The following is a 27,980-nucleotide window of genomic DNA, read 5'->3' on the forward strand; positions in this document are numbered from 1 at the left end:
CCTGTACCAGGACTCGAAGCCAAGGCCGCCCGCCCTGCCCGGGGCCGCCCGTGGCACCCACAGCTCGGGGAAGGCCTTCGAGGAGCTGAAGCAGGAGTGCCTGAGCAGGGGGGTCCTCTTTGAGGACCCCGACTTCCCCGCCTGCAACTCCTCTCTCTTCTTCAGTGAAAAGCCACCCGTTCCCTTCATCTGGAAGAGGCCCGGGGTGAGTATGGCGTCGTGTAGAGGAGGGTGAGCCTTTCGCTCCTGTCACCCTGACGGCTGCTCTTTGGGATCACACCGAATGCGTGGCATGTTCAGGGAGACGTGGAGGTGAAGTGCGGGGCGGGAAACCCTTCCCACCTCAGGGGCAGTGGCGTGGGGTCGGGATGTCACCCACAAAGAGCTCAGGCTGTGGGACAAGAGGGCTGGAAGGCTTCACCCCGTTTTTAGATGTAGCTTGTTGTTTAGCCACACTTTATGCATGTGTATTTATGTACATGCATAAACAAGTTGTAATCAGCCTTCTCTCTTATGTTAACTGCCAAACAAAGGCAATGTTAATGTGAAAATAAGAGGACATGCAAGGAATTCAGGGTAAAATACATTATGATGATGTTCTAACTATGTAAAATCAAGTGTTGTTAATGTAGGAAATTCATAATTCAGGTTAAACTTAAAAAATTCAAACCTTTTAACTTTTAGAGTATGAGACTCTTATACTTACTTGCTCGCTTCCATCATGAAACACTGAGAGATTACGAATACATGCCATGGTTACTGAGCCATTCAGCAGTAGCCAAGGGCTTGATGAGTATCTGTTAATGCATCTTGCATAACAATCATTAATAACACAGCAAGAGCCTGAAGCTTCACTAGTCACATGCTCTCAGATCACAAACCCAACATCACTCCAGGTTCCTTCTCCCCACTTAATTCTCTATTTTTTTCTGTAAATTAATTCTTATTTTGTGGCTAGATTTCATTCATTCACTAATGACTGATGTTTATTCTCTTCATAGTCTGAAAGCTTCTTACTTAGTAGAAAACTTTACTTTGGCGACACTGATACCAAGGAAACAAAATAAGCTTAAAGAAGGGTTTAAATTTTGGCCTGACTTAATCCACAATGATAGGTATTCAAATGCCTCAGCATCTGATAGTTAACATAGTGCCACTACAGAGCAGAATTAAAGCTATTACTTCTGGACAAGTTTCAGCTATGAAAAAAGAGGAGATCCCTACCCATGGTAAGTGCAGCCCCTGCAGGCCCTGCTGCCTGCGTTGCCTACCTGAGCCCCAAAAGCCAGGTGGGCTGTGGGGCTGCCCCCCAGCACAGGACAGGGCTGTGGGGTTGAGATGCTTTTGGTGGGGTGACTCTGGAGTGCTGTGGGGTATCAAAAATGCAAGTGCCTGTGACACTAGATCAGAAAGAACGGTTTTCCTTTGGCCAGCCATTAGGTGCTAGTTTCTCTTTTTTTCCATTTGGGGCTTCACAATAGTTAAACTTTGCTTTAAAATGTAACCAGAAGCAGCTGAGAGCTTGTGTGTCCTTGTGCGTGGTGCCTAGGCTCTGTGCATTGTAGTTGTCACAGTTTTCTTCAGGATCGTTGTACGCTGAACTGGAAACATTTCCAGGATGAGTGAGTTACCTGAAACGGGATCTGCCTTCACACTCCAATTCCCACCATGCAAAAAAAGGTGAACTTTTGTGAGCTGCACAGCAAGAAATAAAGCTCAGGGAGGGCTGAGAGGATGTGTAAGGACAGGGTGTTAGTTATGGACTTCTCTAGCTCCTCAGCATTTAAGCTAAATCAGTTTAATCTCTATTATCCATCAGGAACAGCAGCAAAATAGAGGCAGCGTAACACTATTTCAAGTTAACACGTTTTACTTTGCAAGTGGGATATAGGACTGGAGCATGTGCCAGGTTAGTTGCCACAGCTCAGCTGGTGAAGCTCACAGAGACCATGAGCACAAGAGCATGGCCGCTGTGTAGAGAATCTGTGTTTAAACTGCTTTTCATGGTGACTGGTTTTTACTGCCTCTCCTACCAGTATTTTACAGTAGCTTGGATGAAGTGTAGCACAATAAAAGCAGGTAATTGCAGGGCCAAATAATGTTAGTCTTCAGATCTACACTTTGTTAGAGTTTAAGCTTTAGTAATGAGAGTAGAGAAGGCTTTCTCATTATTTTGTCATGCATATACCTGCATGTATACAAGTTTGTAAGCAGTGTGAACAAGACCTTCAGCTAGCCCTAATCCATAAATCTCCCACTGCAATCAGTGAGCTACATGGGTCTGCACCAGATGAATATCTCGCCTTCTACATAAATCTTAAGTGCTCTAAGATTCAGAAAGTTATTTAGCAATTTTGTTTAGCAATCCTTTTTCATTACAAATTAGACTTTTGAAACTCTACCTTATCAAAATTTTAGAATAATCTGAAGAACAGAAGACCCTTTTCTCATTGTATTTCCCCTTTTCCCTTCCCTTCCCTTCCCCTTTCCGTTTTTCTTTCCCTTTCCCTTTCCTTTCCCCTTTCCCCTTCCCTTTCCCTTTCCCCTACCCTTTCCTTTTCCCTTTCCCTTTCCCCTTCCCTTCCTTTCTTTTTTTCCTTCTTAATTTATATCTAAATTCAACTTCTGGGATAAATTCAACAGCTCATTGTCTGGGAAAGTTAGACATATAAGTTGAAGAATGAAAAAAACCCAAAACCAAAAAGGAAAGACAAATGTGTTTTACCAATGCCAAATGAGTCTATGGTCTACAGAAGGAAGCAAGAAGGTGCTTCTAATATTAACAGCCACTGGCACCTGGTATGACAGGTACTGCATGCTGGAACCAGGCAGAGAAATGTAATCACAGAAATAAGGCCACCTAAACAGCCTCACATTCAGCCTGTCTTAGGTCTCCATGTACTCCCTCTACCAAAGTGAGACAGAGGCACAGGGGATGCAATTAGTTTTCTTTTGAGTCTAAAGAATCACAGCTTTGATGTAGCATCAGGAGAATCACTGATCGCTTTGTTTCATCTCTCTGAGAACTGCACATCCCTACTTCTAGGCAATGTCGCTGTGCAGGTGAATCTTGAATTACTGTGTGCTGTGGGTGAATGCAAGATCCAGCTCTGGGTTTTGTCCTGTAACATGCTGAAAACCCTGATACATATTATTATACCATCCAGTCTGAAAATCACTTTAAAATTAATATTATTTTTGCAACATCCACTCAAAAACTGTAGTGTGGTTTTCTTTTGTGCAGCAGAAAACGTGGCACAGGTGCAGTCAAAATCCTTTCAATTCATTTTTATTGATTTTTTATTATTATTATTTTTGTTTGCTTTAGACATAGGAGATGATGGAAAATGGTTTTCCATATGTCAGCTGTAGAGCTGGGTAGTAAGCAATGAGCCAGGAATCTAATGTTCAGCCCTATGTCAGTGGAAAGGGTTTTTTATCTTGTCCCTTGCTAACACACAGAGTTTCTTGGTAACAGCTAAATTTAGTTCTTGCCACGAGAACTAAGTTCCCCAGGAGCAATGGTGCTAAAACAAGGCATGTCATTGAAGATCAGCCACTTTATCAGCTGTTGTTATATTAATGTCTAAAGGCAATGAGCCATGTTTTTTATTGTTCACATCCAGTCCCAGCAAGACTGAGTGTATTTAACAAGCAGGCGGGCCAGGTAAGGAGGAGCTGCTGTTTGAATTCCCTTTGCTCTACGCATTGGGGACATGCCGTGCTGGGGTGCCTCCTCCCCAGGGCACCTGTGGCTGAAGCACAACCTGGCTGCCACCTCCTCCCCAGCAAAGGCAAACAAAAAACATGCAAACCAGCTTCCTCCTGAATATTGCTTCTGCAGGGTGAGCTTCATGGGAGCAGTGCTGGTTCGTTGGGGAGAATGTCTTGGTTCCAGTGGTGGCTGGCAGCAAATGCCCCACCAATAAGTGTGGGAAGCTGAACAAAACTATCAATATCCTGCTCTGATGGCCTCACAAAATGCAGTAATATGAACTAAAAGCAACTCAGTTTCCTTCTAGGCAAATGCAGGGGTTAAATGACTGAATGTGTTCTATTCCCCAACCCCCCCCCCCCTTTAATTTTTTTCTTTTTTTGGCAAGCTTCGGCCACTTAGGCAGAAGAGTTTGCTTCATGCCATAGGGTCTGCAACAACATATCAGGACAGACTGATTAACTACTGGTATACTCCTCTAGTAAAATATTAGATACCTTCCTCCTCCCTTTTCTATTCAGTTCAATCAATTAAATTCAATTTACAGTTCATGGGAAAGAGAAGAAGAGAGAGGAATTCCTGCCACATTTATTGGTTTACCACTGTATTTTTTCTATTCAGCTGTGGTGCTATTAACTGAACTAAAACAGTCAAATGAATGCTTGAGAATTGCTTTAATGTCACTATGACCACAAGTCCCTCTGAGCACACAAAGGTAGGTAGTGTTAGCCCCTCCTAAAAATTAACTCTATAAAACAAACAAGGCTGGAGTCTACCTTTGTTGTTTGCTTATTTGAGGAGGAAATGGTCTGATGGTTGTCAGAAACTGTATGTTCCAGGTTTTATGTGCAGGTAAATAAAAGGCTTATTAGTGCATTTAAAGGTAAATTGCCAATTTTAGGGTTTCCAGCCGTTGGGGGAAAACAAACAAACACCCCCCCACCCCATTAATCAGGATTGTAACCTAACATCAAGATTCTGGACCAGGTTATTCTATGATGTTTTAACAATTGCCTACAGATGAATAAAGACTGCCAGCCTTTCATTAGCAGGCAAACAATTAGGAAAAAATGGGGATAGTTGATTCTGTAATTGCTCTGCACTGTAATTAATTAGCAAGGATTCCCCACCTAGGTTTTTTGTGGTGGCTACACTGCTCTAGGATAATATAGTTCATGTGGCACATACACTATGCTGTACGTCTGGGCTCAGAGTGAGGGTGGTATTTTCCTGGAGCATTCGAAGTCATTTCTCTCACTCTTGCAGGACATTGTCAAAGACCCCAAGTTTATCCTCGGAGGAGCCACAAGAACTGACATTTGCCAAGGGGATCTTGGTGAGTGATTCCCCCTGGGGGGACATGTTCATGCCTACACCCTGTGAGGAGCAGCAGGAATATCCTTGCACATGAGGGGATGTTGTCCCACCTGAACTGGTGGAAGCTGTGAAGCTGGGGGTACCACCCACCCATGCTCACCTTGCCCGCAGCCACCTCTTCAGTAGCACCCTCCCATTGGTGCCAGGGGCCATCCTGGTGCGGTGGGATTCAAGATCAGGGAAGGTTCTCCACATGAGTGTACTGTGAGCCCAAGGGAGCCTTTTGCCTCCTGGCACCTCCGAACTGCAGCGCTATCTGCCCTGGGTAGGCAGGGACGTGCTTCCTGGTGACACACGGGCTGGCTTTTTGGATTTCAAGAGGGGTGGCAGCTAACTGTTACAACATCTCCTCTGGCCCCTACACCACCTTCTTTTCCTCCTGAAGGGAGGAAAATGAGGGGGTTTTTTCCCCCCTTCTCAATTCACAGGTGACTGCTGGCTATTAGCAGCCATAGCTTCTCTCACACTGAATGAAAAAACACTAGCAAGAGTGGTGCCACTTGATCAAAATTTTGGGCCGGATTACGCTGGAATATTTCACTTCCAGGTAAGATGAACATCTGGCACAGCATGCACGCATTTCCATCATTACATGTCATGGTCTATTTTGCAGTGGGGTTGCAGGTTATTGCAGAGGAGACATTGAAAACACAGGGATTGCTGAGTTTACACTGTTGTTCATGTGTTGAGACACAACGTAGAGGGTTATGTCAGCCTCCCACAGGCATGCACTTAGCCACTTCTGCTCTGTGAAGAGATATATGGCTTTAGAAATCATTTCACATCTTCCTGGGCACACAAAGCCCGCTTAGGATATAAGGCCTTAGAGGAGTTGGACTGGGATCTGTAATACATGTGTGTCTTAAAGGTGTCTTCAATCACGTGGTGACCACTTGTGTAGCTACATGAATGATGTTATCCAGACAAGGAGCTACAGTACAGCTCTATGCTTTTAGTCTTAGTCTTTTCTTAACATAGATTACCCTTCCTTCAGAGCAGCCTGGCATGGTATAGTGGGAACGGATGATTTACGTATGACTTCTAATCAAGCCTATGATTGCTTCTAACTTACAATGAGAAGTGCTGGGACACCAGAGTCCTACACTCAGGAAATGACATGCTGTCAGCAAACTCATGCCCCATCCTTTCTAAATAGTTTTGGCAGCACAACGAGTGGCTGGATGTCGTGATTGATGACCGATTACCCACCTTCAAAGACCGGTTGGTTTTCCTGCATTCAGCTGAACACAATGAATTTTGGAGTGCCTTACTAGAGAAAGCCTATGCCAAGTAAGTAACACTTTGCATACAAAATTGGTTATTTGTACATTCATTATTCACAACTCGTACATAGATTATTCACAACTCAAGTGAACAGCTTCTATCCAGTATTTGGGAGGGTGGGGTGTTGCATTTGCTACTGCCCTGTTATAAAGATGTTATGTCTATCTCTTGTGACCTGGTCCAGCTTCCAGCACATCAATAGATACAACCCTAGCTGATAGCAACAGGGTTGGATCAAAGCGTCAATCCTGCCATTTGTGTCTCTGCTGAGACCTCAGCTGATGGTTCTGGCAAACTCTATATTTTTAAATGATTTGGCAGGTAGCAAGGCACTGACACACGGTGATGTTCAGTCCTTGCCAACCTGACAACTGGCACTAAAGAAAGAAAAGTCCCAGGCTTTAATGATATAGAGAAATTAATTAATTAAAAATGCCATTAACGAGGAAAACAGAATGATCCCAGTATGCCTCCCATATATCCTGGGTACGTTCTGGGGTACTTCTTTTGACTTCAGTGCTGTTGCAATTGTACGCCTGTGTGAGAGAGCTCTTGAACACGGGTATCTTCAAACTTTTGAAAGCATGTCTCACAGTCAGCATGTGTTTTCCAGGCTGAATGGCAGCTATGAGGCTCTGAAAGGAGGCAGTACAATAGAAGCCATGGAGGATTTCACTGGGGGGATAGGAGAAACGTATGAGGTTAAAAAGGCTCCTGACAATTTCTACGAAATCCTGGAGAAAGCTCTGAAAAGATGCTCAATGGTGGGCTGCTCTATTGATGTAAGTAAGAAATGGGGTCTGAATTTCTCAGTTTATTTTTGTGGTTTCTGCTTTAAAAAACCCTGCTTTTTAAAGACTGGTTAAATTAATGGCAAGTACATGGATATGCACTTAACTCTGCAAATAATAGCTATGAACTGATAGATATGTAATATGAATGTATTCCTTAGTACAGTTGTTTAAAAGAAAAGATTCATCACTTTTCAGCACATGATGGCCACTGTGTTTAAGGCAATAACGGCATGAGTATGAGCACTTGGTGAAAGTGAATTTTATTTCCTGACTTATTTGGTCACTTAGCATTAAAATTGGCCATAGCTTTTTGAGGATTTACTGGTTCCAGAGACTACAAAATTGGTTTTTTTCAGCCCTGTATCCTGTACCAACACCTATGGGAACTTGGGGGACTCAAGACAATTTTCAGGATAGGTGTTTTTGTTTGTAAAGAGGGACTGGGGCTTAGGATATGTCAGGTTTATCCATCCAGAGACTAAAACCTCCAGCATTCCCAGAGGAAAGGTTGCTGGTGGATAGCACCTGAATAGGTTACTTGCTTATACTGCTCTGGCACTGTGTCTGACCCAGGGTAAAAGGAGGAGTCCAGGTGTCCTTGGCTTTCGGTGAAAAATGCCCAAGCTGCTCAACAGCAAGAGTGAAAGCCCTGTGGCTGTTCCTTGCTGACTTTGCTCAGCGGTAAAGGCAGTTCGGAAACAAAAGTGTCCCAGGTTTCTCCACCAGAATGAGCAGATGGAGAAGATTTCAGAGCAAACGAAAAATCCCACCAAGCACAAAATGTTTCATTTCCCTTTTGGGCACTTGAAACAAAGGCAAAGGAAGTGGCCAGGCTGGGGGGAGGAGGAGAGAGGCTTTCCTTTGCCCTCTGCCCAAAAGCCTCATTGTTGAACATTTGGCTGTGCTGAGGGAGACCTGTTGTCTCAAACCCATTGCCTGCCTGACTGAAAGCAGGGCTTTTCCACAAGCTCTCCCTTTTACTCAAGACTCTGCGCTCAACTTTGGGGTTCAGTGTTTTCCAATGTGAGTTTCCCTTTCTCTCCTGATGAAGCTTTGTGCTTGCAAAGACTGATTAAATATTTATTGAACTAGAGAGAGAGTGTGATACTCATCTGGCTGATGGGACCCTTCACTGCTATCACTGCTCCATCAATGTCTTTTTACAAGAAATGAGGCCATACCAACACCTGATCTCAGTCTGAGAGCACCTTTTTGCACCCCTTAGCTGACACAAACTACATTTGAATGGGAGTTAAGACTGAGATGCTGGAAAGTAGATGATGTTGATACCTTCTCTGCCCCTGTGATTTTGTATTTCAGCCTGAAAACACCTTATTTTCCCTCTGAGTGAACAACGCTAAAAAGAAAAATATCCTTTATTTCCTTAAAGGGCACCATTGCACCATCACTATCTGCATCCAGCAGAAAGACCAGTTCCCTGTTCTCAGTACTGGTTAGCCACTGACCTCCCACCTGATGGTTGGAAGGGACCAGGTGGCACCACTCGTGATCTCACTCTGAAGAGAGAGATTCACATCTTTTTTTCCCATATTTCAGACCAGCAGTGCTGCAGAGTCAGAAGCCAAAACCCGCTTTGGCCTTATAAAGGGCCATGCTTACTCCGTGACTGGCATCGATGAGGTACGTTTAGCAGTGCAGGGCAAGGACAGACCTGGGTAAAAAATAAGGAAGTGTCCCCCAACCTCAGGTGATAGGGGGAGTTATCCTGGGGGAGATATCCAAATTCCCATCCATCTTTCCCTCCCACATCTCCTGTAGCAGTCTGCACCTTTCGCCCAGCTGTTAGACCGGCTTGCCCAGCCTCTGCACACTGGAGAAGTCCTGCTCCCTAGCTACTGACACTTGGTATTTTCTCTATTTCCTTCTTCCCCAGGTGAGCTACCGGGGCCGGCAAGTGCAGCTTATAAGGATAAGGAACCCCTGGGGACAGGTCGAGTGGAATGGCCCTTGGAGTGACAAGTAGGTGCTCTGTCCCATAGATGCTGGCCTCGCAAAGGCCAGATCCCAGCTGCTGCCCCACAGCTGGCTTTCTGCAGCCCCAGCTATTCCACAGAAAATTGAATCAAGAGTTTGCGCATGCGTTAACAGTATTAGTGCCATACTAACATGTCACCCTCAGTATTTTCAAAGCTACTCAATGATGGGGACACTGTCAAAGTTGTTTAGCCCCCAAAATCTAACATTAGCAAAAATCATGCATTAATAGTAATGGGATAAGTTAATTTTAAGACACTCCAGATTGGAAAAATTATATGTTTGGAGTGACTTTTTGTTTATTTTTTGCAAGCCTGTTGCTGTAGTACTTGTAACACAACATCCATACTTTATCCTACTGCAGATAAGCTGGAAACTGATATTGTATTACCCCCTCTAAGCAGCTTATGAGTGTCTAGTTGCATTTACTGTTCTGGGTTTCTAAACACCTCAGAAATAGGCAGGAACCTTACGGGTTGTATATGACCATTAAATGAGACCCTCTCCATGAGGTACCCACCAAAGTTGTGGAAGGACCTAAAAGTACAACAGGACTGGTTTGAAAACCAGTCTCTTTTTACTACCAAAGGTAAACAAAGTGCAAATAATACAAAAGAAAAAAAATTATATCGTAAAAAACAACACTACATTCCTCCCCAACATACACTTTCCAATATATTTTTGCACATATGCATGGCTTCATTTTTGTTTCACTTTCTTCTGCTAATTTTTTTTTTTTTATTCACACAAATGTAGAGGACAGGAGCCATAAACTGCCTTGCCCTTTAAAGTTGCTGTGACATGTAGTCATCCTTAGGACTACTTTGAATGTCCGTGTCGTTAACGTGACTCAGAAGTAAATGAAATATTTCTACATCAGCTCTGATCCCTTGTTATCTTGAAAAAAGAAAGATGTGGATAGTTGGCATATATAATGAGTGATTAAATCTCAGAGAGGTTAAGATCAGGACAGGCATCTGACAATTTGTGCTGTTTATTAAAAAGGCTGTATCTGCAAAGCAGAGGCCTGATTCTGCTCTTGGGATGTTTTCTGGAATTCAAGATGCAGAGGGGCTTGCAGGTCAACACAGGAATCTGTATTAACACTTTGCAGTGGTTGCTGAAATTAAAAACCTCAACACAAGGTACCTGCTAATCCCTGTTTATTATGTCAGATTGGAAATGTAGTAGGGCATTTCCAGTTTTTCCAAAAAGCATTAGCAGGTTTTTGTTTGGTTTTGACCTGCTGCAGCTGGAGTTGTAGGGGTGAATGAAAAGGAGGCAAAGACTTAACCTGGAACCCCAGTTACTCCAGCAAATCTCTCTGTATGGGGGAAGGAGCCTATTCAATTCCCATTGACTCAATTTTGAAGAAACGTCTGGCCCTAAATTACTGATAAACATAAAAAAGCAGATGGTGCTATGGATGGAAAACAGATTTAAAGAGGGGTGTGACTCACCAAAAGCTTTACCAATAGCCCCATTATACCCACCCCCAGCACCTGACAGTAGTCCCAACTCTGAGTGCAGGCAATAACTCATGCAGGATCATCCTGGAGCAGCTTTAGGATCTTTGACCTGGTCCTGCTTCCAGCTACATTAGTTGGGTCTCTGCGACCATGAGTGACAGCAGGAATTGGGAAACCTCTTAAATGCATCTGTGTTCTTGTGAGTCACTTGCATAAAACCCATCTGGAAGAATAACAGCCTACTGCTGTGTCCAGCCAGTCATTCTGAGGCAGGCAAAATTAATTGCCGCATACCTGTAGTAAAGCTTGGTTTTGTTTTCTTGCAGCTCTCCGGAGTGGCGTTCAGTCAGCCTGTCGGAGCAGAGACGCCTAACTCAGACAGCACTGGATGATGGAGAGTTCTGGTAAGCCACAGGTTTTTAAAGGAGTCTCTATGTGAGGAAATAAATGCTCAGTTTCTGCCTAGGAGAGGGCAAGTAGAATGCTTACTTGGTTTTCTGTGTGTTTTGTGTGTGCCCGTGTCTATTCCAATAATAAAAAGCACTTTAAAAGCTACCTTAGTCAATGGCATTAGCATATTTCAAATACTGTGTGTCTGCCATGAATGTAATACCCTTTAAATCCTTCCCATGAACAAAGGCAGGCTCTACAGAAGGGAGAATTGTATTGCACTGTATCACCGATGAAACGCCTTCAGGGTAGATACAGTACTGGAAGGGAAGGGAGTCCTGAGAAGCGATACTACTTGTTACAGAAAGTAAAAGTACACCAAGATATGTGTGAAATGATGGAAAATTTTAAGAAAAGATGAAATGAAATGGAAAAAAAAAATGTGGTAGAAATTGCTTTAGAAGTGTGAAGTGTTCTTCATGCCAAATTCACAATCTCAGACGGAGCAGATGGCTGACTTGCACATGATCCCCCCCTATATCAACCATGCTGTGCACTACCGACAATGTGTCTGGTCACATTTTCTAGGGCCAGATGTTCATCTCTTTTACACAGAGGTAAATATAGAGAGATATGCAGTGGGGCTATTTCAGATTTTTCCTGCAAGTTAAACCAAAGTTCAACTTTAGGCCTGAAAAGGGATTTGAGATAGACAAAGCAACACGTTAATTCACATAAAATGATTTATCCCAAACTTTGATAGCTCTGGAGGGAAGTAGGTCCGTTAGCTACTTAAGTATTTTTACATAGGATATTTTTAGTTATTTTGCTATTGATATTGCAAATGCAGTAGGGTGTTTCCAATTTTTCCAAAAAGCTTTTGTGGGTTTTTTTTGTCTGTTTTTGACCTGGCTACAGCTGGAGCTTATGGGGTGAATGAAAAGGAGGCAAAGACTTTACCTGGAACCCAAGTAATTCCAGCAAGTCTCTCAATACAGGGCATGACTTAAAGCCTGACTGTGTAATGGAGGTGCAAGTGTGCAAGAAGGCATCAAATGAGCAATGAAATTCATGAAAAAGTTGTCTGCCCAAAAGAGCTAAGCTGATAGTTAAGTAAGTACTTGGAAGGCCAATAAAAATCAATGAGGTTGAGCATACCCAGATAAATGTTGGCCTTCCTCATCTAGCATCTCAGCCATTCAGAGCAGAAACAAAAGCCATTGGGACTGCAATTTCCACTGAAGGGGTTAAGTGGACAAAACCCACATGCTGAAGATAAGAAATGCTTCCAAAACCAGTCAGGCAAGTTTGTTACCAGCTAAACCCTCCACCCAGTCCAACAGACTTATTTTTCCTAATGTCTTTTGACTTCTGTGTATTTCTCTAAGGAGTGTTTGCCTCTGCCCCCTCTAAGCCACACCTGTATGGTTTCCCCATCAGGCTTCACATACAGACTTTGCATGAGCAATAGTGTGATGTATCCCTGAAGACATTAAAACGGCCAGATGAGGAAAGAGATGAACATAGCTGCTTCTCTCCAGCTTTCAGTTTGTTCCTACTGTGGTTTCTGCTGATGCCGTTTAGCTGAGGAGATGGTGAATGAACCATATTCCTGCTTCTGCAGCTGAGGACCTTCAGCCAGTCTGTTCACCACTCCTAGTGGTGACTTGGCTTGCCTCCCTGGAAAGCTGGGGTAATCTTTATGAGGTGCTTTGAAACCTGCTGCTAGAAATAGTGAGTAGCAAAGTACTTATGTCCTCAAGAGTTCAAAACATGTTCTCCATGACATGCATTATCTTTGGGCTTAGAAAATAATGTAAGGTGCAATCGGGCTCTTCTCTTTGTTCACCACAATTGGCTTCTACTGAAGTAGACTGAATAGTAAGTGTTACAGTCAGTAAGCTCTTTGTATGTCATTTCTTAACATGTCTAGAAGCTAAAAGGGAGCCCAGGTAACCTCCTATGCACTCATGAACTACTTCTGTAACTGTGCTGCAGGTTTTGGACCCAGCTTATTCCGTGTGCTGACTGCACACAAAAGCAATGGCCATTTCTCCTACACAGGCTCATTTCTGTTAAATGAAAGATGTTTATTCTCATGTATTCATCCTAGGTGGCACAGGAAGGTTAGGAGGAAGGGTAGTGCAGCCAGGGAAATTAGATCTAAAACTATGGAACATTTAGAGCAAAGTAAGTGTCATATCATCAGAGTGTCTTCAGCTAATGCAAAAAGGCAGCACAGCTGTAGAGGACTACATGGGATAAGGCAGCCAAGGTGGTAAATCTGGTCTGGTAAGACCTTTTGTCCCTTTTGTTCTTTGGATTTGTGAGGACTGAAGAAAATCTTCATGGTAACATGCTGAGGGCCTGCTGACCTCATTAACTACCCCAAAGATATTTTGGCTACATATTAGCAGCTCAGATTGGTCTTGTCCAGATGCTTCTACTAGATATGAAGAAGGCATCCTGCTGTTGGCTAAGAAATCCTTCTTCACCCTAGTCCCTTTCCTCCTAAACTCAGAGGATCAGAGTCTTCTCTTCCTTTCACCGGTACAAATCCACAATGGGCCTAGGGAAGTCAGAACAGGTGTTTTACCTCTTAGGAGCCAAATCTGATCTATAAAGTGCAACTCCTTCATCTGCTTTGCAGCACGTTTCCAAAGAGCTCAAAATTTCATAGTGTGGCCAGGAATCCGAGTGACTCGGAGACAGATTTTGCTGTGCTGCCCCTGCTCTGGTGTACTGAGCATCAAAGCAAGAATTAGCAGTGCCTAGGACTAGCAATACATGGGAACAGCCGACAAGAAAGAGGACAGAGCTCAGGAAAGCAAACCCTGCTGCTCCTTCCCACACTAAAAACAAGTTGTAAAATGGCCCATAGCAAGTGTAAATTAATAACACCACACACATCTATTTCTTATGCAGCAGAAAAATTGAGCTAGCTGTGTTTGGTGAGTTGTGCTGAGGGCTAGCTGGGTCCTATTTGCCACTTCTGCAGCTAAACATGCAGTCTTGGACAGCTTTTGCTTTCCTGCTACTCCATTTTGTTGTTAGGTATCAGCTACTGGAGGAAAAGGATAGTTACAGAAGTTCATGTTAGGGAGGAGATCAATTTCTGAATGTTATTTCTATGGTCCATGGAGAGAGAGGGGCTGTTAGAGATAGCAATTCAGAGCAGAGGACAAACCTGGATGCTAAATTGCCCTCAGGAAGGCCTAATACTTCTCCCCTTTTACAGAGGGAAGTTCAGCCTACCAAGGCTACCCTCAGTCTTAGAGCATATGGGCCTCCTGCCTTTGCAGTGCCCACCATGCAAGCTGCTGTCTCTTAGACATCTTCCCTGCTCTGTTCCTTTCGCCCAGGGCTGCACACCATGCCCAGTGGTGCTGTTTGCTCCGTCCTGAACACCAGGCTCCTTGGCCAGCAGGACTGTTGGAATCTTTTCGCCCTTTTACTTGCTAGATAAAATCACATGGCTTATCTGCTCCTCAGCATGCTGAGCAGGCTACTTTCAACCAGCCCAGCCCAGCAGCTCAGAAACGTCCATATTGTGGCGTTTGCTTCCTCCTTCCCGTGGCCAAGTATATGTACCCACCCTGGGTATAAAATAGATGTAGTGCAATCTACATGACATAGTAGCAGGCAGCAGTGTCTATACTGCCTTCGAGGGCAGAGTGGAGCCACTACTCAACTCCAAACACAATTTTTGTCTCATGTTTGGTGTATGTTTTTGCTAGGACAAGGTCCTAGGCACCCATAAAGGAGGGGAGGGTGGGCACCTTGAGCCTAAGCACCTTAGCAGAGGCCCAAATGTGAGTTTAACTGCAGTGTGGACAGGCTAACTGTACCATGGCTTGGCTAATCTGTCACCATGTGTCCCTTGTAGTGCTGTTGTGCATCTGACTTTGAACACACAGCTGATTTGTAGGCAGACTTAGCTCCTGCACGATGCCTGCCATCCTTTGGTTGGCTTTTCGGCAGTATAGATGCAACCGTTAAGGCCAGGATGGCATCGGTGAAATAACTCTTTCCACCATAGGTTTTGTGCCAGTGTCACTTCTTTTCATCTTATACCCAACTGTAATTGAATAAAATCAACAGTTACAGCGCAAAAAAGAAAAGTGTAAGGAATGTCAGAATGAGACCCAGACAATGAGGTTGCTTGTGTTTTACACCACAGTGAGGGAGAGCTGGCTTCTCCCCTGGTGTACGTCAGCATATCTCCATGGTCACTGAAACTATTCAGATCCACATGAGCTGGTGATCTGGCCCCAGGACTCTGGGAAGTAAGTACTTCTGCTGGGCGTGCTTCACTGAAGTGAATGACCGCCTGTTCCTTCCCATGTCTTTCGCTCAGGATGAAATTTGAAGACTTTCAAGTGCATTTTGATAAAGTTGAGATCTGCAACCTGACTCCAGATGCCCTGGAAGACAGCACTGCCCACAAGTGGGAGGTGACCATCCACCAAGGGAGCTGGGTCCGGGGATCCACTGCAGGAGGATGTAGAAATTTTCTAGGTAAATAGATACTGCTTTGAAAATGAGAAGCAGGCACTGAAGTCTTTACCCACCCTCAGCCGCCTCTGCTGTTGCCCTTAGCCAGAATTTCGGGTACAGGCCAGGCCAGCTGCATCTCGGCTTACAGGAACCAGCCAAAGTGACAAATGTTCATATGGTCCCACTTGAGACTTTGTGGTAAAAGAGCCGCTTTCTTTGCTCCCAAATTTGTTGGATCTGATTTGCCTCTCATTTACATTTGTATGAGCAGGACTAGCTCCAAATAAGTCACTTAAACTGCAGCAGTAAGTGTAAAATGAGACAAAAATCCAGCTCAGCCAGCACGTTTATGTGGCTCTGAAGTAGCATCATGGATCTGAACTGTGTTACTCTAGACTGGCACCAGCACTATGGGATCATTGTAGCTATGTACTTTTAACAGAATTCCATCTGACAACTTCATTTAATCCATGGTAACTTAATAAAATATCAGGCCTAAAATCTTTTCTACACCTAGTTCCATGAAGGATTTTGGCATTTGGCTTATTTGTGCCGAGCTTAGTGGAAAGAAGCATGACAGCTAATGGAAAAATTAAATTTGAGCAAAACCTCAGCTTCATTGTCCTTTTTGTCTTCCTTTTTTTTTTGGTAGTAGTAGTGGTGGTATTATTCTGAGGCAAGAAACTCTCTGGTGTTCTTTACATTGGCAGAGACTTTCTGGACAAATCCACAAATCAAGCTACATTTGACAGAGAAAGACGATGGACAAGATGACTGCACATTCATAGCGGCTTTGATGCAAAAGGACCGCCGTAAACTCAAGAAGGTTGGCGCTGAAATGCTAACCATCGGCTACTCTATTTATGAGGTACTCTATTGCTTTTACAGCGCAGTAGCCACACTATCAGTATTAACATCTTTCTCTGGGTTTGTACCCCTGCCAGTCATCGTGTATTTTTAGGGCCCTTGCTCTTAAAATAATCTTCTCAGTTACATCAAGCCCCACAGAGAATTTTGATGTGGTTGGGAAGGAGCCCTCTCAGAGGAGGATTTAGGAGTCCTTGCGGGGGGCCATGGGTTCCCAGGATAGACTCTTTGGCCCCATGATTCTGTTATCCCCTGCCTGGCTCCTGGAGAGGGGACGTTGCTGCTTATGAGCCTCTTGGGATGCATCACACACAGGGGTGCCCTCCCCTCAGTGAGGTTGGGATTGGCAAATCTGTTGTCACTGTTCTGTGACACCCTGCCTGGGATGGTGATACTTAATGGCAAGAATTGTTTAAGCCCGAAGACAATGTTCCAGAGCAGTCTTAGGCTGCCTTCTGGGTGGGAAAGGACCACTGGTAACATGTCCTTGCCATAAGGTGGGAGCTAGGTAGCTGCGAGCACATGGGTGAAGGGATGAGAGTCGGGGCCAGAGCCAGGGGAGAGGCTTGTGGCAGGCAGAGGTTGGCTCTGTGATTGGGAAAGGGGCAAGGATGGCCACCAGCACACCCCGGCCAGTGCAGCGCTGCCTTCGTTTCCCCTCCTAGAGCCCCGGCAGAGACGGACACTTGGGCAAAGACTTCTTCAGGTACCACCCCTCCAAGGCCAGGAGCAAAACCTACATTAATTTAAGGGAAGTATCTAACAGATTCAAGCTGCCACCGGGTGATTACATTCTTGTTCCCACCACGTTTGAGCCGCACCAGGAGGCAGATTTCTGCCTGAGGATTTTCTCTGAGAAGAAGGCCATCACTGAGTAAGTCAGCAGCGAGCCGCGGGCCCTCCAGTGCTCGCCTGCGCGTGGGCCTGGTGACTGCTGGGGGGAGTCTGGCTGCTCGGCACCCACCCCTACAGCAGAGCCCTGGCATGGAAAGCTCCTGATGTGGTGTTTGGGGTTTTTTTGTATTTGCCCATTTTTGCTAAACCTGACTTTTTTTTGGAGAGGAGTTGAGGAGGTGGGGAAATAGGGCTTGCCATGGTGAATCTGCTGGAAGCTTGACAAGGAAGGGTTGCTAGCTGGCTGATACTGTTTGGGAATCTGTGAATGCAGCAGTGTTTGTTTCCTCTCAATGTTTGTCCAAATGATGATTTTATATGAAAAAAGGATATTGAGGAAAAACTGTGTGCACAGTGAATAAGGAATGAGATGAATTCTTTAGTGGACAGCATGCACAGCTGTGCCCTACCTGAGTCCTGCTTAAACTCTGTTTTAAGGGCTTATACCAAAATTTAAACAGTGTAAAAATCTGATTGTCTGACGATTTTTATCTAAACTTAACCTGTTCGGTAAAGTTTTATCATTCACATCTGGAACAAGTAATAAGCAAGCTTCTACCCCAAGCAGATGTTGAATATCTTCAGATACTGAATAAGGTTTTGTTTTCTCCAGGGATCTAGATGAAAACGTTGCCATTGATCTCCCTGAGGTAAGTCTACGAGTTAAAATAGCAAAAGAATAGTTCAGCAGAAGCTGGCACACACTGCTTTTACTGTCTTTGGCTAAACCCATTCATTTCACAGGAATGTTACACAATTGCCAGCTTTGTGTATGTGACTGAAACAGACAGTTCTGCTGAATATGGTAAAAGAGCTGTAACAATCAAAATCATAATCATTATGCTTCTGCATCTGCTTCAAGGCAGTTGGCGTCAGCCGGCACCAGAGGCATGTATCGGCCACCACGGGTGCGCTGAAAGCACACCCGTTAGCACCAGGGAAGCACATGGCCATTCATATCTTTTAAAATTGTATGTATTATAAAAAAAAATAAGAGGCAAGAGAATGTCCACAGACCTACATTCATTTTGCATACATACACATTTATTTTACTTATCAATATCCACAGGGCTTGGGAGGGAATGCTTGATACATGTGCATGCCTACTGAAATGATTAAATTCTTTTTGTTTCTGAATGGCCTGGTCTGCCTGCTGAGCACTAATCGCAGCTGAGTCTGAGTCAGCTCCTGTTTAAGTGTATCCCTGCAAATAAGCTCTTAATTGTGGTGCGCCTTCCCATGGAAACAAGCTAAGCTAAGATCTCCTGTGTCCCTTTTCAGTGCAACTCTCCTCCAGGGACCAGCTAATAAGCGCACCTTCATTTCTGGGATCTCAGGGCCATGTTCAATAGTAAAGTAAATCTGTTCACCTGTCCTGGTATCATTAAGGGACTTCATCCAAACTTGAGCAGAAGGAAGTGAGGAACATGCGTATGGTCAAAAAAAGTGCAAGCGGTCAAGCAGTGTCACCAGGGCCACTCTGGTGACAGTACACGCAGTAGCACCTATGTCATATCTTCTGTGGGTAGAGAAAACAAAGCCCAATTCTTTGCTTCCTGTAATGTGCTGTTGCCTTCTTTTTCCCCCTTTTTTTGGCTCAAGAACTCCTCTCTGTTCACATGGTCACCCCAGCTATAGCAGTTGGCTCTCCACTACTGGATCTCTCTGCTCATCAGTGTAGACTGAAGGCTGGGCTCTACACCCCTGCGACTGCACTGATGCACTCAGCTGGCAGCCAGCTCAGTAGAGCTGTGGTTGTTCAAGGACCCGGGGAAGCAGACTGTTGCAGGGATGGGATGAGAGAGAGGTGTTTTCCAGGATGGGTGCTATTGGTTTTGATATAGACAAGGCAATGGCCCACTATGCTATCACCCAGGCGAAGGAAACGGTGGGGGTAAGACTCCCCTCTGGCAGCTAGATGGTTGGAATGCCTTAGGTCTAGCGATGTTCAGGAGCATGTGTACCCTTATTTTAAGATGTACTATGGTCCCCTGGTGCACAGAGAGGCTACGTGCAGGAGAAATGTCATGTTTTACAATTCTTCCAATGACTTGTGTGGTTGATGTTGCAGCCTCTAAACCCAACCCCAAGCCCACAAGAAAATGAAGAGGAGAAACAATTCCGGGCACTGTTTGAGCAGATTTCAGGAAAGGTGAGTGCAAAACCCTTGTGGGTCCTAGCAAGGTGTAGAAAGATGGGAGACACCTCTGCACCCACTCAGGGCCAGGCGAAACGAAAATGACGTGTTTGGGGAGAAGTATGCTGAGTTGTAGTGTGTTGTTTGGGCACCAGATGTCACCATGCCTTATGGCTAGATGGAGAAAGGGACAGTCCCTGGTGAGCACACAGGAGGACCACAGCTAGAACTCAAGCTCTGAGAGAGCCTACCTGGTTCAGTGTCCAGCCGCAGTTTATTGTTTGAATCAATGGTTCCCACTTGAGATCTCCTTCAGACAGCCTTATGCACAGCAGCACTCCTGTATTTTGCCATCCCTTTAGTTTTTAGCCTTTTCTGGGTTTTGTATGGTTCTCTTTTCCTGAGTTGCAATAAAGTACAGATGGGCGATGTTTGTGTTTTCTGAGGTCTTTGGTATGTCTGATTACAGAAACATCCAAGTAACAGATGCTGCACTTTTTTTTTACTTTAGGACATGGAAATAGCTGCAGAAGAACTCCAATATGTTCTGAATGCTGTATTAAAAAAAAGTAAGTGCTGATAACCTCTACGTTAAGGGCTGTAAAAAGCTTTATGAAAGCTGCCATTAAATTCACTTTCAGATAGAAAAATAGAGGCTGTGTTATGGCTGCTGCCTGGTGTCCTCCAGCCAGCCGGGGCAGAGCCAGGAAAACATCTGGTCCATGATCTAACCACGAGCTTGCCCTGCCTCCAGCATGATCCATGCCAGCTCAGTGAGGCCAGCTCTCCATTGCACTACTGCTCTGCTGTGAAGACAGCCGCTGGCCTGGGACTTGTAAGACCTGGACATAGTTCATGGCCCTGCTGGAGGCCGTTTGTACCACGGGAAACCTGTCGGTCTCTGAACCTCAGCTCCCGACTTACGAAACAAGGACAGGATTTCCTGTCATGTCTTCAGTAAATACCTCTTCTGTCTGGACTGTGACTTCTCTACAGTGAGGGCTGTCTGCATCTTCCAGTGCACAGGTCCTCCCACAACGAGGACTAGCAGCCAGCTGTCTCTGCTTATTCAATCCTATTTTCTACTTTCAGTTTATAAAAGGCAGATTTGCCCAATGACTTCTTATTATTGTCCCTTTTCAGCAAAGAACATCAAATTCAAGAACTTAACTCTCATTTCGTGCAGAAATATAATTTCTCTTATGGATGTATCCTTTCAAATAAGTGCTTGTGAGGCTAAATGAATACTGAATATATGTCCATAGCATTACCTGTTATGGATATGAGAGATGGATGTGGTAATGTCATGGTGGAATACTACCCAAAGAAAAAAAATTATGTGAAAGTTGTATCCTGATTTTTATTTTAGAAATTTAGACAGACCATTTTCTACTGCAGGCTTAGAGGCAGATGCTTTAATGCTGAGAACTTTTAAAAGTAATTCTCAAATTACTTCTGTACAGAACAGTGCATTTTTTCAAGCTGTGGTTTATTTGAAAAAGGCCTAGAAGAGATAACTCAAGAAAAGTCTATTGTCTGGAGGGTTAAATTCACCAGGTGGAGTTGTGCATGCAAGTTATGGGTCAGAAATCAAGAATCAGCAGTGTGTTGAAGATTACTGATATCAAAGCTGGGAGTTTTTTGACAACCAGGCTAAAAGCTGGAAAATCTGGTCTTTCAGCTAGATCCTGGAACTCCAGGAAGCAGACATGTGGGTGAGAGTTGTCTGTCCAAATTTAGGCATTTGTGGTGTAGGTGTCTACATCTAAGCTAGCTTTCTAGACTTCCTTTGTAGATAGCGAAAGGCATGGTGTAATTATGCTTGTTCTGGATGCGCCTAACTGTGAGGGATGCTAAATGACTGCTCAGACATTAGGTGAGATGAATCACAGCCCTGGTACTTCCCCACCAGATTCATATTTTGCGATGTTCTGGCGCCTGTTGAGTTTGCTTAGCATGGCTTCTCCTCAGATAGAGCTGTTTTTTGTAGTATGCTTTCCTGATAGACAATTTTGTTACATGTGAAACAAAACAGATACAGTCTTAACAAGGCAAGAATCTAACATTTGGTTTGTGTCTTGCTTGTTCAGCTGAGAAGTTCTTATCTTTTGCTTTTGCTGCTCCAGTCGATGACAGAGGTAACACCGTCTCAAACATTTCTAACAGAAAACCAAAACAGACAAAACTTTATCCTGTTAAAGCTATGTCCATAATATTAAAATTCAGTGCAGATCAGTCCCCATACATATGCAATGAGAAACAGGGGACCAGTCCTAAATTTCCTCCCTTAAAAACCAAGCTTCAGCAGGGAGCTGGTCCATGTTCACATCTCATCCTTACATGGTATTGGGACAGAGCCAGGGGCTGCATTTAACCCAGGAGCATGGCAGCAGTCCTAGGTTTACTATTTAGGATGTAACTAAATAGTTTCCATGATTTGCAATGCTTCCAAGCAAATCTCTGCATAGTTTTGAATAAATGGGGATACATCTCTTCCTCTGCTTTGGAAGCACAAGGAACGCAGACACAACCATCCCACTCTGGGCATGGTATTTGGAGCACAATGGAGGAGCAAAATGACACAAACGAAAACCCGAGTCAACACTGAGTCCCCTCCATGTCCTATGCCACCAAATTCCCTGGCTACAGTCACTGTGCGGTGATGTGGAGTGGGGGCGAAGTTCTACATGACCCCAGAAGAAGAACCTGGCTGGGTAGAAAGACAGACTTTTTGCAGGAGTGATAACATCCTTGGGTTCTGTGGGTGCCCTCAATAATGTCACCAGTATAGGTGCTTAACTAATGGCAGGCATTAGCTAGACCCCGCTTGGCATGTTTTGAACTTTGTGAATGCTTGCTGAGCTCGTGTCCCTCTGAGCAAGGGCTTTGTCCTGGCAAGTAAGGTTGGAAAGGGGAAGGGGAATGGGTCCATTCCTGATTTAGCATTTCAGAGCAAGTGCCCCATCCTGCAGCTGAGCTGTGCTTGGACAACATCAGTGACTCAGTAAAATAAGTATTAAGACCCTCACGTTTCAGGCAGAGGGAAGGCCAGGCAGATCTAATCACTGCCCCTCAGAACTGCTGTACAGGTATTTTTTTCAGACCAGAAGGACCGGATTTTGCCAGCCTCACCCCACAACTCCCATTAATTTTTGACTGAACCATTGCAACAGAGCCTGGTCTCTAGTTAAAAATACAGACTAGCACACTGATTGACTAACTCCTTTGAGTACAGTAGCAATTTGTTTTAATCAGGAAATTAAATTCTCTGAATCATTTATATCCCATTTACATCCAAAGCTGTTCCTGCCTTAGAACAATCTGTCTTTCTTTCTCCTGTGGAGCCTGCATTGCTCAGCTGTGTTTTTATATCACAGAATGTTCCCCAAGTATCCCAGCCACAGCCATGACTGTAACTGCTCAAGCTGCACCTCATGAGAAATCCCAATATCGGTTTCAGCAGCACCATAGGCTTTCCAGGCAACTTAACATTTTCTGCTTAAAGGAACAGCGCTGATAAATTCAGGCAGAATTTGGACCTTATGTAACAAATCCTTTTCCTTAATTCAGATTACCAGACCAGCGGCAATGGGAAACTGGAATTTAGTGAGTTCAAAGTTTTCTGGGAAAAAATGAAGAAATGGATAGTAGGTGACATTATTCATTGTATTTGTTTCTCCATTTCATTAGCTATTTCCTGCATAGTTTATTGCGTATGCGCAGACAAAAATGGAGACAGGAGTGTTTACAAGCCACGAATTTTAACTCAAAACAAATGTTTTAAAAGTATGGAGGCTTGTTTTGGATAGCCAAAGACATTCTTAGCTTTCCATGATGCTAAACCATAATGGTTTTCTGGAAATAACAGAGATTTTTGCAAGCAAGTCAACTATGTTTGGGATAAAGAATGCAACGGGCACTAATAAGCAAGCCAATCAAAATGAAACTTAAGGAGTTTCCATTACTGCTATTGTACAGAAGAAGAAAGTGATGATTCATGACTAGTAGGAAGCAATCAATTCCTAAGTCACTGCATTTCCATTATTGATCTCTCAGGATTCAACTGCACTGAAGTCTGGGAAAGTCTTGGTTCTAATTTTAAATACATTTCCCTGCCACTGTATATGGCAGTAAGAGTAAGCAGAATCAGGCCACAGACTGAATATTCAAATAAAGACATCATAATTGTTTCCTCATGGTCATTAATAGTTTCTTCTGAATTCGTGCTTTACCCAAGCATTCAAAATATGCAGTTCTCTGCTCCTTGTCTAGCCCATCAGAAATGGAAACACTTTTTCTGGGTACTAATGGCACATGTCTTTTAACAAAGGACACATTGTTTTTTAATAAGGGGGCTTGAGAAATCCTCATATCCTGCAGGAAGATTTGCACGTATATTTGCTGGAAAATTTTAAGCTGAATATGACGAGAGCTTTAAATAACTCATTTTCCAGGGGAGATTCATGTTTGTCGTCTCATTAAAAGGATGGAATTTAGCTCCAGCTTAATAATTATTTAATATTTAGGTCAAAATTCAAACGGTTTGTTCCAGTTCTCTTGGTTGTACCATGAATGTGGCTGTTTAGATCTTTTATACCTAAAAGCAAATGAGTACGTGACAATCTTAACTTCATGTTAAACAATTTGTCTCTAACCTTTAGAATTATAGAGAAAAACATAAAAAGAGATTAAGAGAATTGCATCAGTCAAGAGTTAAAAGACAAAGAACAATAAGTCCTTCCCAGATAAAATAACTTTTTAAAAAATCATGGAGTTTTTTATGAAGAGCAAGGCATTATTTTTGAACACTTGGGTTTGGCAGTACTTAAGTTTCACAACAACCTATTCATATGACAAAGAGAACTGGGACCTAGATTTGCTCCTCAGTTACAAAATCAGACTGGATCTAGACCAAAGTCTTGTCAGCTTTCTTAATGCTTATGCTACACAGAGATAAACACCTTGCCTTTCTATGCCATATCTGTGCTCCCTTTCATATGCAAATACTGAACTTTCCATGTGCTCCTTTCATAACAGAATATCTTTCTTCAATTTGACTTTGATAAATCTGGCTCCATGTCCTCCTATGAGCTTCGCAGTGCTCTTAAAGCTGCAGGTAAGACAAGCACTGCATTTTATCTGGGAAACCTGTTGGGCAGATCAGGTGAGGGTGAAGAGGGCTGTGACCAATTATGCACGCCAGGTGCCCCTGAACAGAGAGGAGGTCTAAACCCCAGTGAGGACCTGGGCACCTAGAGAGGACATTGAGTGGACTAATTTTGCCCCGGGTATCCCCAAACCTGCAGGGTGGTCAGTCAGAGCAGTCTTTACATTTTTCTTGAGCTCAGTTAAACTCAACAGGGCCACACATGTGCAGGGTTAGATCCTGAAACAAACCACTTCAGAGTCCATCTTGACTCAAGGGTTGGAAGAACACTGAGCGAGCTGTTTGTTATGAAGAGCAGTCAGTGCATTTGTATTTCATCACAAATTATTCTTACTAAAGCACCTAGTTTTGCAGAAAGCCCTCCAAATTTCAAGGAGACAGAACGGTCCATCATATGTCAAAAAGTGCATGGACTAGAAACTGCAGTGACTGCAAAATTTCTTGTTCAGAGTTTGTTATTCATTGCAAGCTTAAAGAACTTTGTGGTCACATTGCTTTCTGGATGGACGTGTGCCACAGAGTATCCTCTCATTAACTGGTTTTCAAGATTAGTTAGTAGAGATCTGCAGATTCCTCCCTGGCCTATGAGGTTGCTCACTTCTCCTTTGTGCATGTGTCTTTGGGAAGGATACCAACTCAACAACTACCTGCTGCAACTGATTGTCCTCCGATACTCTGACGAACAGTTCCAGATTGAATTTGATGATTTTCTGAACTGCTTAATTCGCTTAGAGAATGCAAGTCGTGAGTATCTTCTTCCTCTGGAATTTCTTGCCCTTTGAAAAAAAAAATTAAAATGTTCCACTTTCAGATGTCGTTGAGCATGTTGCACAATATCTGAGATCAAGTGTGTACATGGCTAACAGAAAGGACCTGTGTTTAGCATTTGCTTTTAGGATGGTTTTTCTCCTGTAAAGTGAAAAATGTTCTGCTGCTAATGGAAAATTTCCCCATGTGAATAGAGCCTGCTTCATAGACTCTGCAGCAACATAGAAGGCATGTGAAGAATGCTGGCAAAGTCCGTCTTATAGCCTTTCTTGTGGCTCACTCATGAGCTTAATTTGGGATCACGGAAGTTCAAGGTTCAAATATTGCTTGTGCCTCATTCAAGGTTCAGATATTGCTTGTGCCTCATGCGGAGAGATAATTGGCATGTGCTTGGGCAGATATCTCCTGTAACTTCTACATAACTTATCCACTTTTGCCTGAAGATATGGTTCCCTGTACATCGAGGCACCCCAGGTCTCAGTTCATTTGTGCACAGCATCACTCTTGTTCCAAAGCAGCAGTAGTAGAGATAGGTAAAATGCCCGGATAAATGCTGAAGTGATCATTAATGTGGCTCCAAATTCAAATCAAACACAACTCACTCTATGAGAAGCAAAATCAACTTTCTTGCCTGTTTGTTTTGTTTTGTTCTTCTCTTTACTTTCTGGTTCAATTTGTGGCAATACAAGTATGAAACTAATGAGAGAGAAAAGTTAAATAAGATACATAAAGAAATGCAAACTGCTTGGCTTCATTTTGGGGTATCATCCAAATCCAGCTGTTTAGCACATCCAGGACACCCTCTTCCACTCAAGTCCTGAAGCGAGACTTGCACGAAGGCTTTAAGTCAGCAAGACTTTTCTTCTTGCAAGGACTTCATTTTGTCAGAGCAGCTACCACCACCAAGCAATCCTAAGCCTTTGCGCCAGGCCCTCCCTCTCCTTGGCACGGCCACCCGTCGTTGTGGGATGGGGAGCTCATGTATGAATATGAATGAGGTGTATTTATAGCAACGATGTCCTGTTTTTCATTTCAGGAGTATTCCAAGCACTGAGTGTGAAAAACAGGGAGTTCATTAACCTGAATATAGGCGAGGTATGAGCACAGCTTCATAAACACTGACAAAATTATGGGGCTCCTCTAGAGCTTTGTCCTCTTGTAAGAACCTGAGTATTTCTGCATGACACTTCAGGTGACATCTGTGACCATGAGAGTGCAGGGGGGGGATCTGCCGTAGGTTTCAGCAGGGCTGGGATTTTACAGCACAAGCACTGATTACATCTCCTCTGTGCTATTTCCTTCCTTCTTTGCCCTGTGGCATATCGACAGCTTCCCATCTCCCTTTCTAGATTCTCTGCTTTTTCCTTCCTTGCGTGCCAGCTCTTGATGGGGTAAAGGGGAAGCAGCAGACAGGGATGGGGGGGGTCTTTCACTCCCCCCAGGAGTTCAGATTAGCCTCTCCTGTGCATGTCCATCATCTGCTTCTCACACTGCTCAGCACAGGCTTCTTATTTTCTTGTGCTTTATTTGTCTCCCTGTTGCACACGTGGGTCATCGCTCATTTTACACTAACCCAAAGCTTCCTGGGGCAAGGCACAATGAATTCCCTGGTACAACAAATGTGGGAGCCCGTGTGGACTGCTGGGATGCAAACAAAATCACTGCCGTTCTCGGCACCAGTGCTTGGAGAGCTCTGCCTTCTTCCCTCCAAACACAGAAGTAAATGCTGGCTGAGGTGTCTCCTTAGTGACAGGACATAAAAGCCTAGTGAGCAAAGATCCTCTTCTCGGCATGGGGTCAATTCAGGGCAAGGCACTGCTTTTGAACATCTCACTTTCATTTGGGGAAAGAGAAGGGGAGGGAGAAGAGCATGAATTAATCTATTGTAAAGTTGATCTTTCTTCTGATATTAGTTTATCAACCTGGCAATGAACATCTGAAGAAGTCTGACTTGGATGCCAGGAGCTTCTTGCGACATTGCTGCCAAGAATTCTGCCCCCAACAGCTGAGGTCCCCTTCGCGTGCAAACTTTACCAGGAGATTTTGTGCAGAGGAACATGCATGCTGCCCACCCTTTCTGGTCTCCAGCCTTGTTGATAAGTTCAACAGTCAGATCACATTTTTTTTTTTATTTTTGGTAAAGCCTGATACTGGATTCTTTACTGTGAGAGGCATTTGGATGGAGCACACACGCCTTTCAAGAAGACAAACTGATGTCCCTGAGTGACCACAGGTTTTTATGAAATAGGATTGTATTTAGTTTCAGCACAGCACAGACTACAGTGATTAAAAGTCTTTATTGCTGCTTGGATACAGATTACTGTAAGGTGCTTTTGAAAATATAAGGTTGCGTAAAACTTTGTTCAGTTTGGAATTTATTTCCAGGCACGCTATGTGGCTACATAACAAGCCCCCTGTTTTAGCCACATGAATTGCAGTCTGGTGGAGTGCAAACAAAGGAAGACTAGGGAATGTATGGATGAAAATTCATCCCTGAATATTTATGACAGAGGTCCCTGGTCCAGGCTTCCTTAGAAGGATGCTTAAGCTAAGGTTTGACATTCATTGCAGATTTAATTTAGGGAAAAATTGTTGCATCTTACCTTCCCTTAGTCCTTCCTCTGCT

General features: G+C 43.9%; 1 protein-coding gene across 1 annotated transcript; it reads left to right on the plus strand.

Annotated features, from left to right (window-relative positions):
* The first annotated feature begins 1,151 nt into the window (after nt 1-1,151).
* CAPN9 (calpain 9) lies at nt 1,152-27,679 on the plus strand. The gene is made up of 20 exons (XM_049830773.1): nt 1,152-1,229; nt 4,982-5,051; nt 5,521-5,639; nt 6,249-6,382; nt 6,990-7,158; nt 8,728-8,811; nt 9,065-9,150; nt 10,961-11,038; nt 15,382-15,542; nt 16,232-16,389; nt 17,054-17,262; nt 17,896-17,932; nt 19,354-19,434; nt 19,931-19,988; nt 20,563-20,627; nt 22,998-23,066; nt 24,457-24,535; nt 25,214-25,330; nt 26,391-26,449; nt 27,268-27,679. The coding sequence occupies exons 1-20, from the start codon at nt 1,227-1,229 to the stop codon at nt 27,292-27,294; spliced, it is 1,863 nt and encodes a 620-aa protein (XP_049686730.1). The 5' UTR covers nt 1,152-1,226; the 3' UTR covers nt 27,295-27,679.
* Nucleotides 27,680-27,980: the final 301 nt, after the last annotated feature.

Source organism: Accipiter gentilis, chromosome 28 (genome assembly GCF_929443795.1).
Source record: "Accipiter gentilis chromosome 28, bAccGen1.1, whole genome shotgun sequence".
Taxonomy (NCBI): domain Eukaryota; kingdom Metazoa; phylum Chordata; class Aves; order Accipitriformes; family Accipitridae; genus Astur; species Astur gentilis.

Coding starts and splice junctions, on each gene's coding strand:
- CAPN9 (XM_049830773.1), top strand. Junction 5,640..6,248: donor CTGGAATATTTCACTTCCAG/GTAAGATGAACA, acceptor CTTTCTAAATAG/TTTTGGCAGCACAACGAGTG. Junction 19,435..19,930: donor TTGAGCAGATTTCAGGAAAG/GTGAGTGCAAAA, acceptor TTTTTACTTTAG/GACATGGAAATAGCTGCAGA.